This window comes from Saccopteryx bilineata, chromosome 9 (genome assembly GCF_036850765.1).
Source record: "Saccopteryx bilineata isolate mSacBil1 chromosome 9, mSacBil1_pri_phased_curated, whole genome shotgun sequence".
NCBI classification, from domain to species: Eukaryota; Metazoa; Chordata; class Mammalia; order Chiroptera; family Emballonuridae; genus Saccopteryx; species Saccopteryx bilineata.
This window is the reverse complement of record NC_089498.1, coordinates 44,391,245-44,403,464: the sequence shown is the minus strand read 5'-3', so window position 1 is coordinate 44,403,464 and position 12,220 is coordinate 44,391,245. Positions and strand designations below refer to the sequence as shown.

Here is a 12,220-nt window from a genome sequence, read left to right as displayed (position 1 = left end):
GAAGGTTTCTGGACAGTCGGAACAGCTGGACCCTCACTTCCCAGCAGGAGGAAGTCATGGCTGTCATAGCTCACGGGCTGCAGGGATGCTGACGCGCCATTCAGAAACAGCACGCTTGAAATGGGCAAGGGTAGCAACTCGTTGCCTAATCAGGAGATGGTGTGGCTACCAAGTCACCTGCTAACTGCAGCTCATTAAGTATTTCTAGAGTATTCACAATTATTCAACAACTATTTTCCCAGTGTCCATGGGCCAGGCATCTGTCCAGCCAGCAGAAATGTCTCTAGGGCCCACTACATGGCAACTCCTGTCCCACAATGGACATATGAAGGTGAATATGACATGGGTTACCTTCAAGGGAAGCAAGAGCCACATCAGCAAGTCCTTTTTTTTGCCTGACCTCTGGTGGCACAGTGAATAAAGTGTTGGCCCGGAATGCTGAGGACAGTGGTTGGAAACCCCAGGCCTGCTCAGTAAAGGCACATACAAGAAACAACTATGAGCTGGTGCTTCCTGCTCAACCCCCATTTTCCCTCTCTCCTCTCTCTAAAAATGGATAAATAAAATCTTTTCAAAAAATGTAAGAAAGCCTGACCAGGCGATGGTACAGTGGATAGAGTATTGGACTGGGACACAGAGGGCCCAGGTTTGAAACCCTGAGGTCGCCAGCTTGAGCCCAAGGTTACTGGCTTGAGCAAGGGGTCACTGCTCTGCTGTGGCCCCCCGGACAAGGCACATATGAGAAAGCAATCAATGAGAAACTAAGGTGGTGCAACAAAGAATTGATGTTTCTCATCTCTCTCCCTTCCAGTCTGTCAGTCTGTCTGGCTGTCTCTCTCTTGTCTCTGTCACACACACACAAAAATACAAAAAAGGTCATTTTTACAGTGTGATGAGTGCTGTCATAAAATATGTTTGGGGACACAGAGGGGATGGGGTAAGGTCTGTTCAGAGGAGTTGCCTGTGGGGCAAAAGATAAGGCAGAGTAGCTTTGGTTTTATCTCTAATGTGTTTTCTTTAAAAATACAGAAAGGGGAAGAGAGCTGAAGCAAATATGGCAAAATGTTAACATCTTAAATCTGGTGGTGGGAACAAGGGCATCTGTTATATTATTTTCTGTACTTCTCAGGGTGGGGCGGAGGGGAGAAGGGCCCCTCCCCCCAGCTCAGCCTCTGCCTCTGATGTGCGATGAAAGGGCTACTTCCTTCTCTGAGTGTGCGCACGCACAAGAACAACTCCGTCTTCCCTCAGCAGGGCTACCTTTCGGCTGCCGAGGAACATGGGACATCATCTGAGTGACCTCAAGCCACAAAGCGCAGGCACTTGTGAATATCCTGAGAACAAAAGGGTGAGAGGCGTGGGGGTGGACACGGGGGCTCAGACCTGGGCCTGTGCTGCACGAAGGCCTGGCCACACATCGAGCACAGTGGTCCTTAGTAGCTGGGACCCCTCTCTTCTTTCCTTCACTTGGCTGAGAACTAGCGATTCTCGCAATTGCACCAAAGCCACCAGTGTATCTATGCATGTATCTTTTGACCTGGTCATTTCATTTTTAGGAATTTATCTATCTAGCTGTGTATTTGGACACGTGTGCAATGAAAGTATAAATAGGTTATGCACTGCAGGATGGACTGTACTAGCAGGTGACAGGAAAGTACCCAAATGTCCCTTGACAAAGGGTAGGGGAAGATTCTCAGCATCCATAAAATGAAATATTACAGTCATAAGGAATGAAAAATCACTCTGTGTACTGGTTTGGAAAGACCTCAAGGACTACCGAGTGAAAAATACAAGATGCAGAACAGTGTGTGTGATATGCTACCATATGTATTAAAAAGGTAGAAAAGGAATACTTGTATTTGCCTGTATGTGCACAAAACATCAGAATGCGTAATTGCTACCAGGATTGCTTCTGTGAGGGCAAATGAGCTGTTTGGGGGTCAGCGGTGGGAGACTTGGATCTATCATTTTTTAATTTTATCTTTTAAATTTCAAACCATTTTCAAAAATAAAAAAATAACCCTTCATAGCCCATTTCCCAGTTTGCAGTGCTGCTCCAGGGTCAAGTGCTGACCTCAGCCTGGGCCTGAACTACTGACGGGCTGGTTTTCAAGGACCACAGCTCCATACCCAGAGGGCTTTCCATTCAGCCTTTGGGGACCAGGTGACAACTGGTACGTGGGGAAGATAATAAGTGGGTTTGAGGCCTATGTCATTTATTGATCTGTGAACTAGAACCCTCAGCAGTACCCGAGGAGGTCCTTGCCTGCCCTGCCTCTACCCTTCCAGCTTCCAGTCTCCCCTTAGGACAGGACCTTTCACACCTGCTGTCCCGGTGCACACAGTGGTTTTGTTCTTGGATGGGCACCTGACCCCAACTAGGTCAACAAGCCTCAATTCTGGAGCTTTTTTTTCCTGGGAAAGACAAACTCTTTTTGCTGGATTTGCAGCTAGAAGGATATTTTAGGCTTAGAGCTTTGCAAATAAAGCAAAGACAGTGAAGTGGAGCAGATCCAGGTAGCCCTAAACTTGTCATCTGTGACAGCCAGCATAGACAACTGCCTTTTTGTCTTAAGTCAGATTGAGGTGGGCTTTCTGTCACTTGCAACCTAAAATATTCCTGGAAAATACAAATCCCTGATGGTCTCCTTATCAAAACTGGGTGAGAGACATCCTTTACTGGCTGAGAATCATTCATTCTCTTAGGAGGTGTGGGAGTGTTTTAGAAGGGACAGAGCTTTCCTACTAAAGCACAAACGTGAAACGCAGGAGGCAGCCCACCTGAGCCCGCTGTCTGCTCTTTGCTTGCTGTCTCTCTGCATGCTGCCTAGATGCTGAAAACAGCTTTTGGAATTTCCTGTGTGTGCAAGAGGTGGGTTGGGGAAAGCCCTTGCGGCTCCCTGGAGCCACATGTGGAGTGCGTACCTGTAGCAGACATTGTCAGTGCAGGGGTTGTGGGCGCGAACAATGATGAAGACGTGCTGAAAGTGTGAGCGGATATTCTTGGGGGTGAACGGCAGAGCCCCCTGCTCCTGGAAGATGATCGTCACAATGTCATTTCCAATGTGCCTCTTCCGTAGCAGCTGGGAAATGGGAAACGGAGTGGGAGAGGAAAGTGTCATAGGTCGGCTTGGCTAGAAGGTCCTGTCAGGATCATCACAGCAGTCTCTTCGCTGTCTCCCTGTTCCCACTCTGCCCCCCAGTGTGAGAGATCCATGGACATTTGAGTCAGTCACGTCCCTCCCTGAGCAGAGAGACCTCCCATGGCTTCATCTCACTCAGAGTAAAGGACAGTTCCCACATGGTCCAGGGAGCTCCACGCAATCTGTCCTCATCACCTCTCTGACAAGTCCATCCACGCTGCCCCTCGCTCACTCTGCTCTAGTCACACTGGCCTCTTGCTGGTCCTCAAACACGTCAGAAACAGTTCCTCATCAAGGGCTCTGCACTGGCTGTGCCCTCTGCCTGCAACATTCTTCCCACAGATTCCCACCTAGCTCCCTCCCTCACTCCCTCCTTCAGGTCTTGGCTGAAATGTCACCTTCCACAGAGGCCACTGTTGACTGTATTATCCAAGATCTCACCCCACCAACACCCCCATCTCTGCTCTTCTGACCCCATTATTTAATGTACTGCTCAAAAATATTAGGGAATATTTAAAAACGAATATGAAGCTATAAAACATCTAATTTTGGTAAGCAGTGTATTTATTGATACTTAGCAAACAGTAGCTTTCCCTTCTTTTTGTTTCTTGTCTGTCTCTTCCCATTAATGCGTCAGCTTCATGAGGACAGGGGTTTTGTCTGTTTTGTTTCCTGCCCACTGCTGTATTCTCAGTGCCAGCAGAGCAGTGCCTGGCACACAGGGGGTGCCCAAGAGACACCCACTGGAGGGCAGCATGGGCTGGTGGCCCTCAATTTGCTCAAGGCCAAGCTCACGGACAATGGCAGAGGCACACCTGAGACAGCCCGCAGGGCCGATCCCAGGCCAGCACCCCTTCCTGGGACACCTGAGTTGCAAGTCTGGGGCAGTTGCGGCTTCATACTGGCCAGCAGGAACCCTGTACCCTCTCCCCTGCTTGTCAGAGGAAGATTCTTACCTTCATAGGCAATGATGTATTCATGGCATTTCATTTATTTGCTGAAATGACACTGTTCTTACTTATACAAGTTCAGTCTACACGTAACTGTTAACCCACTGGCACAAGCCATAGAACTCACATGTATACCGTTAGTTCCATGTGAAATCCAGATACACCTAGCAGCACGACTCACGTTATTTTGTTATGTTAGTTCTTTATTTGTGTTTTAAACTGAATTAAATAAAATTGGTACAGAATGTACCTATTTACCATGGCTGGCATTTTATACCCATATTTTAAAGTTGCAATCTCATTTAATTTTCACAACAATCCTATGAGGCATTACTTCATTCTGCCCCCTTTGACTGATGAGAAAACTTAGGCTCACTATGGGTACATGACTTGTCCTGGGTCACACAGCCATAGAGGGAATGATCCAAAATTTAAATCCATTTCTGCCTGATTCCAAAAGCAAAGCCTTTCCAAATACCCAGAAACAGGTCTAGCTTCCTCTGGCCTCGTGCTCTGGTTTCATGCAAGAGTGCAGGAACCTGTCCCACTGACACCGAGACACAGGTGCTATCATTCCACCGTTTTACAGGGGAGGAACCCGAGGTTCAGAGAGGTCAGGTCACACTGCTAGGAAGTGGCAAAGAGACACATGAAACTCAGGTCTAATTCTGAGGTCAATGTTCTCACAGCATGCCTTTAGGTTCATCTTATAAAATCACTCACTTATAGTTGACAATTTTGGGCCTATCACATTTACAATATCACTTGTACCAATGGAAAAAATATACACTTCCCAAACCATTGGAAGTCTGTGGGGTTTCTGTTCACTAGAAACCAGGCAAAGTCCTGGCTGGACCGAGCCTGCAGGTATCTCTAGGAGAGGAGCCTCGTGACAGCGCGCATTAGCTCCTGTTGTCCACCTAGCACCTCACCTCTCTCTCCTTCTGCTGGTCTGGACCAGGCCCTGTGGGAAGGCACCTCCCTGACCCCACTCACTCTCTCTAGGGGTGGGCACATGCTGCAGACTTGGCCAATCTGCCCAGTGCATCTCCCCCCCGGCCCAGGGGCTGGCAAGTGAATGGTCCAGTGAGCTTCAGCCTTTGAAATGTGTCTGGGACACCTGGAAGGCACAGCTCTCTTTCCACTGGGGTGGCGATGCTGGGGCAATATAGTAAGAGTGCTGCCAGGGGGCATATTTACCACTACTTGTGAAGACCTGTAAATAAGGCCACTATAAAGAGACGCAGAGGGAAGGAAAGGAAAGGATTCCTAACACTGTTTAAGCCCCTGGATCCCGCCACACCTAAAGCTAGAACTACCCCTTGACAATTATATAGTACAGTAAATTCACGTTTTGCTTATGTCAATTTAATTTGCATTTCTGTTACCTGCAGTTGAAATAATGTGGGCTGATTCACTCTTTTCCCCCCCATAGGATCCCTGATGACTTAAGAAACTCTTGAGGAGAGTTGGAGTAGTTAGAGGCCAGTAGGGGGGCCAAGGAACAGCTAAGAAAAAACATTAAACAACACCTGAGCCAGGTGATATGATGGTGGTGCAGAGGGTCCAAGGCTAACGGTCACACAGTACAGTCACAACAGCCAATGCCCGGCACACAGCCAGCTAACAGCTGTGGGGAGAGAGTGCCTTGGAGTTCAGCTACGCTTCACCTGGGAATCATGTGGGGTCCCCGCCCTGGACCCTACTGACCTGCTGCCTGTTGTTGGGGGTGTAAGGGAGCAGGGTGGAGACATGAAACATGATCTCGTAGTCCTGGTACGTCGTGTAGAGCGAGTGGGTTCCCGTGGAGTCGGCTGAAACAGAAACACCAGTCAGCACCGTGCTTCCTAAACCTCTGGGCTTTGCCATCTCCCGTATACCATGTGTCAGTTTTTATCTTGATGTTTTCACTTAACTTCATTTTTTAAAAAATTCTTCTCCATTGATTCATGTGTGTATGTGAGAGAGAGAGGGAGGGAGTGAGTGAGGGAGGGAGGGAGGGAAAGAGAGAGAAGCATCACTTTGCTATTCCATCTAGTTCCATATAGCTGTGCACACACTGATTACCCTGACTGGGGATTGAACCTAAGACCTTGGTGTGCCGGACAACGCGTTAACTACTGAGCAACCTGGCCAGGTATTAACTCCACTTTTTAAAATTAAATACATTCAGATAAAAAAGGAAACCTTCCAGATTGATAACAATATAAAAGCCTGATAATCTAATGGTTGGTAAGGATGTAGAGTAACTAGAACCCTTTGTGTGGCTGGTTAGATGGCTAAATTTGTACAACCATCTGGGAAAAATGTTTTAAGCAATATCTATTGAAACTGAAGATACGTTTAATGGGTGACCCAATACTTCCTTTCCTAGCATCATAGTCTAGAGCAGTGGTAGTCAACCTGGTCCCTACTGCCCACTAGTGGGCGTTCCAGCTTTCATGGTGGGCGGTAGTGGAGCAACCAAAGTATAAATAAAAAGATAGATTTAACTATAGTAAGTTGTTTTATAAAGATTTATTCTGCCAAACTTAGCGAAAATCCAACATAAAGTACTCGGTAAGTAATTATTATTATATGCTTTAACTTGCTGTAACTCTGCTTTATAAATTTTATAAAGTTACTTTCCTACTTTATAAATCACCATTACTGTGGAACTGGTGGGCAGTTAGAAAATTTTACTACTAACAGAGATACAAAGTGGGCGGTAGGTATAAAAAGGTTGACTACCCCTAGTCTAGATGATCAAACATATGTACCCTGGGAAATGGATACAAGCATCTTCAAATGTCAGTCAAAAGAATGGATAAACAAACTGATACATTCATACTGTGGAAAATACACAACCATCAAAAAGGAATGAGTTAGACACCACATAGTTGAATCCCACAAACAACATTGAATGAAAGACACTAGATATAAAGGAGCACATACTATATGACTGCACTCACATTGTTCAAAAACAGGCAAAATATATCATGTAGATGTGCAAATATAGGTAACAAATCATGAACAAAAAAGAAAATGATAATCTGGGAGTCAGGATATTGATTACCTTTAATGTGAGGAGGGTTATGACCAGGGAGAAGCACACCTGATTACTGGCTCCATGTTTCAGAAGGGGAAACTGAAGAGAGGGAATGACTTGTCCAAGGTCACACTGCAATGACCGGCAGCAACTGATGTTTACTGGAGAGCTAGTTCTTTATAAGGCACTGTGTTGGGCATCCGGCCCTCACAGCAAGCCAGTGAGGGTGTAAGGTAATGACCCTCACTGCAGGACGCTGAGCCCCAGAGGCAGGCATCTGTCTGAAAAGGTGGGTTTAGGCCCTGGCCGGTTGGCTCAGCAGTAGAGCGTCGGCCTAGCATGAGGAGGACCCGGGTTCGATTCCGGCCAGGGCACACAGGAGAAGCGCCCATTTGCTTCTCCACCCCTCCGCCGCGCTTTCCCTCTCTGTCTCTCTCTTCCCCTCCCGCAGCCGAGGCTCCGTTGGAGCAAGGATGGCCCGGGCGCTGGGGATGGCTCTGTGGCCTCTGCCCCAGGCGCTAGAGTGGCTCTGGTCGCAACATGGCGACGCCCAGGATGGGCAGAGCATCGCCCCCTGGTGGGCAGAGCGTCGCCCCTGGTGGGCGTGCCGGGTGGATCCCGGTCGGGCGCATGCGGGAGTCTGTCTGGCTGTCTCTCCCTGTTTCCAGCTTCAGAAAAATGAAAAAAAAATAAAAAATTAAAAAATAAAATAAAATAAAAGGTGGGTTTAAATAAGTTTCCTATTCCTTCTTCTGAGTGTACTGCCCCTTCAGTGGTTCCCCAACAGAACCACAATACTACTGCTCACACAAGTTGTGGGCTTCCTATGTGCCAAGTGGTAGAGGCCTGTGCCCCATCAGCACACCAAGTGCGACATCTACCCTCAAAGCTCTGGGAGGTTGGACAGGTCCAGTGCCTGGCGCAGAGTGAGGGTACAGTATGTTAGATTCAATACTGTGCTGCTGAGGTAACTGCAATTATTACTGTCACTTTATAGATGAGGAAACAGGCAGAGAGAGGCGAAGCCACGACCACAAAACCAGCAACTGGCACAATAAGATGCTTATTCCTTCTATAGCTTCCTTCAACGGAGGAGGTGAAAGGAGCAACAACCACAGGCACCTACTCAACTCCTGATTCATCCCGCTAAGCTTGATCTCCTCATGTAGATCTCCATTTTCCGGATGAGGAAACTGAGGCTTGGCAAGGCAAGGCAAAGTGTGAGTGAGCAAGTCAGGGCCCCATCTAGGGAATATGACTCAGCCTGAGCAACTAACTGGACAGCCTACCCCCAGGGTCAATGGGCAGTCCTCTCCCCTGGAGCTGTGATGCCGGTTCACAATGTCACCCTCCACTTGTACCACTTCCAACTACTTATTATGAAACAATGCAATCCCACACATCATATACAAATATACCGATGCATGCATATGTACAGAGAATGCTCTAACATATACATGATACCTACCACCCACCTTAAACAACAGACCACCAACAACATTCTAATGTGTCATTTTCCAGTTATAGCCACCCTCTCCCTGGAGAGGTAACCATCATCCTGAACACTGAGTCTACCATTGCCTTATTTTTCTTTACGTAAGAACAAAATTCCAAACAATGTATTATTGAGTGTGCTTTTAAAATAATTGTTGTATAAAAGGCATCATTCAGTATGAACTCTTCTGAGACCTACCAGCCACACCCATGCAGGCTGATGCCTGTGGCCCTTATTCATTGTTGTCATTGCCACACAGTACTGTGCTACATGAATATACTCCAGTTTTGTCAGTGTACACTGGGCACCATCCCGGGTCTGCCATTAATGTGTAGGATACGTCCTGGCATGCATGTGCATGAGTTCTCAGGACATGTTGAGCAGTGCGGTTGCTGAGATACAGAGTAGGTAAATTTTTAGACTTAACCAGAATATGCCACGCTGTTTTCCAAAGTGGATGCACTACCTGCACTCCCACCAGTGGAGACCCAGAACTCCCCCTGCCCAGTGTTGTCAGCAGAGAACTGCCAGGCCTTTTGACTTTCACCCATTGGGTGGGCCAGTGTGGGTAGCTCATCTGACCTAACTGGCTCCCCCATTGGGCCACTTACTCTTGACATCCAGCTGGGCGGCATACTTGGAGAAGCCCTTCAGGCAGACCTTCTCACCAAGCAGGGAGAGGAACTCTTCGAAGGCGGGGCCAGCCTCCTCGTTGTTGTACATCTCCTCCTCCGAACTCTGGCCCGCCCTGCAGTAGAGGATGCCCACTTTGTGTTTCCGGCAGAGCTGCAGAAGCAAGAAGGGCACTATGGAGGCGGGCCAGGCAGAGACGTCAGAGGGAATAGAACAGAGGGGGCTTATCTCAAGCGCTGGCCTGGAAGTTGCTGCAGTAGCGCAGAGATTTAGTGCCACAGCCAGAAGAAGGAAAAAGGCATGGGGACATGTCCCAGTCCCTCCCTTCCATTCCAGAGAGGCATGACAAGTACCTCTGACTCTTATTCTCAATCTTTCTTAGGAGGGTAGTGCCACTCTCTTATGAAAGAGACTGCTGCCTGGGCCAGCTTCCCATAGAGACTGGAGCTAAGTTAATTCTGCAAAAGGAAATTCTGAAGGGCACAGGGGTCAGTAGAGGCAACACTGTCTTTTAGGAGATGAGCCCCCAATAACCATGTTTGTTGACTACCCCGACGCCCGGGTCACTGGTGACTGGACCATGGACAGATACCTGACCTCAGTGCGGGCCAGGAAGAGGCTGTCCTGGGCTGAGTCAGCGAGATGGTCTCTGTAAGAGCTCAGAATTCTTCTTTTAAAAAACTAATTTATTTATTGATTTTACAGAGAAGAGAGAGGTGGGGGGATTGAGAAATATCATCTCATAGTTGCTTCACTTTAGTTCTTCATTGCTGCTTGTTTTATGTGCCTTAATCGGGCAAGCCCAGGATTCTAAACTGGCGACCTTAGTGTTCCAGGTCGATGCTGATCTACTGTGTCACCACAGGCCAGGCAAGTGGCCTTAATTCTAAAAGCAACTCTGGGAGCTGAGGGATAGCCAAAGCAGCAGAGGGAGCCAGTGTGCTGAGGGAAGAAGCGAACACAAGTGTACATGTAGACATGCACACACACACAGAGACCCAGGGTGCTGAGGGAGGGAGGGAGGGAACACAAGTGTACATGTGGACATGTACACACACACACACACACACATAGAGGCAGTGTGCTGAGAGAGGGAGGGAACACAAGTGTATATGTAGACATGTACACACACACACACACAGACCAGTGTGCTGAGGGAGGGAGGGAACACAAGTGTACATGTGGACATGTACACACACACACACACACACACATAGAGGCAGTGTGCTGAGGGAGGGAGGGAACACAAGTGTACATGTGGACATGTACACACACACACACAGACCAGTGTGCTGAGGGAGGGAGGGAACACAAGTGTACATGTGGACATGTACACACACACACACACACACAGACCAGTGTGCTGAGGGAGGGAGGGAACACAAGTGTACATGTGGACATGTACACACACACACACACACAGACCAGTGTGCTGAGGGAGGGAGGGAACACAAGTGTACATGTGGACATGTACACACACACACACACACACAGACCAGTGTGCTGAGGGAGGGAGGGAACACAAGTGTACATGTGGACATGTACACACACACACACACAGACCAGTGTGCTGAGGGAGGGAGGGAACACCAGTGTACATGTGGACATGTACACACACACACACACAGACCAGTGTGCTGAGGGAGGGAGGGAACACAAGTGTACATGTGGACATGTACACACACACACACACACAGACCAGTGTGCTGAGGGAGGGAGGGAACACAAGTGTACATGTGGACATGTACACACACACACACACACAGACCAGTGTGCTGAGGGAGGGAGGGAACACAAGTGTATATGTGGACATGTACACACACACACACACAGACCAGTGTGCTGAGGGAGGGAGGGAACACAAGTGTATATGTGGACATGTACACACACACACACACAGACCAGTGTGCTGAGGGAGGGAGGGAACATAAGTGTACATGTGGACATGTACACACACACACACACAGACCAGTGTGCTGAGGGAGGGAGGGAACACAAGTGTACATGTGGACATGTACACACACACACACACACACACAGACCAGTGTGCTGAGGGAGGGAGGGAACACAAGTGTACATGTGGACATGTACACACACACACACACACAGACCAGTGTGCTGAGGGAGGGAGGGAACACAAGTGTACATGTGGACATGTACACACACACACACACACAGACCAGTGTGCTGAGGGAGGGAGGGAACACAAGTGTACATGTGGACTTGTACACACACACATACCCTAGTGACACATCCTTAGACTATTTTCCTCCTGAGACCCAGTCCCAGTTCTGCTCTTGGCATCCTAGAATTTAGTAACAGATTTTTCTTTTTACTGAAACTAGCTTAAGTTGGTTTCTGATCTTTGAAAAAAAAAGTGACCAAGACATAGAGGCACCAGGAGTGGGGCTACTGCTGTGCCCCTGTGGCCCCTTCCCCGGTGCCGCTCACCCCTTGCTCGTCCAGTTTCAGCAGCTGCTCCGTCACCTTGGGAGTGTTGAGCGCCAGCCGTAGGCAGTGGATGTTAAGCTCGGGGATGACGTACTCCAGGGCATCTTTCAGGGGCAGGCCCCGCCCGGTCCCATGCTTCATGGCTGTGGGTGTGGCATCCTCCAGGATGGAGCCCCGCAGGGTGATGAGCTGCTCCAGGGAGAGAAGGGATGGTTAGGAGGTTCTTGGGAACCAGGAAGGTATTAGAAAATATGAGGGTGTCCTGTTCTCAAAGTGACATGTGTGATGGTCAGTAGCTTGGGCTCTAAGGCCAGAAAACCCTAGGTCTGGACCAGGACGTGAACTTGCTGCCTCTTGGCTGTGTGATCCTGACCAAATGACTTCCTGTCTGAGTCTCGTGTCCTCTTTTGTGAAATGGGTATAATAAAAGTATCATAACCCTAAAGGGGTGTTGGAAGGACTAAATGAGACAATGCATGGAACATAACTTTGTTTTAACAAGCACTGCCTGAGTGCTTCT

General features: G+C 48.4%; 1 protein-coding gene across 7 annotated transcripts in view; it reads right to left on the bottom strand.

Moving 5' to 3' along the window:
* The window catches only part of SIPA1L3 (signal induced proliferation associated 1 like 3), a 337,072-nt gene that overhangs the window by 92,628 nt on the left and 232,224 nt on the right, over positions 1–12,220 (bottom strand). For all 7 annotated transcript variants that reach the window (XM_066242143.1, XM_066242139.1, XM_066242137.1 and 4 more), the window contains 4 exons: positions 11,701–11,889; positions 9,228–9,402; positions 5,804–5,907; positions 2,926–3,083 (listed from right to left, as the gene is read on the bottom strand). In XM_066242143.1, coding sequence (XP_066098240.1) covers positions 2,926–3,083; positions 5,804–5,907; positions 9,228–9,402; positions 11,701–11,889 — 626 coding nt within the window. The remainder of the gene's footprint in view (positions 1–2,925; positions 3,084–5,803; positions 5,908–9,227; positions 9,403–11,700; positions 11,890–12,220) is intronic.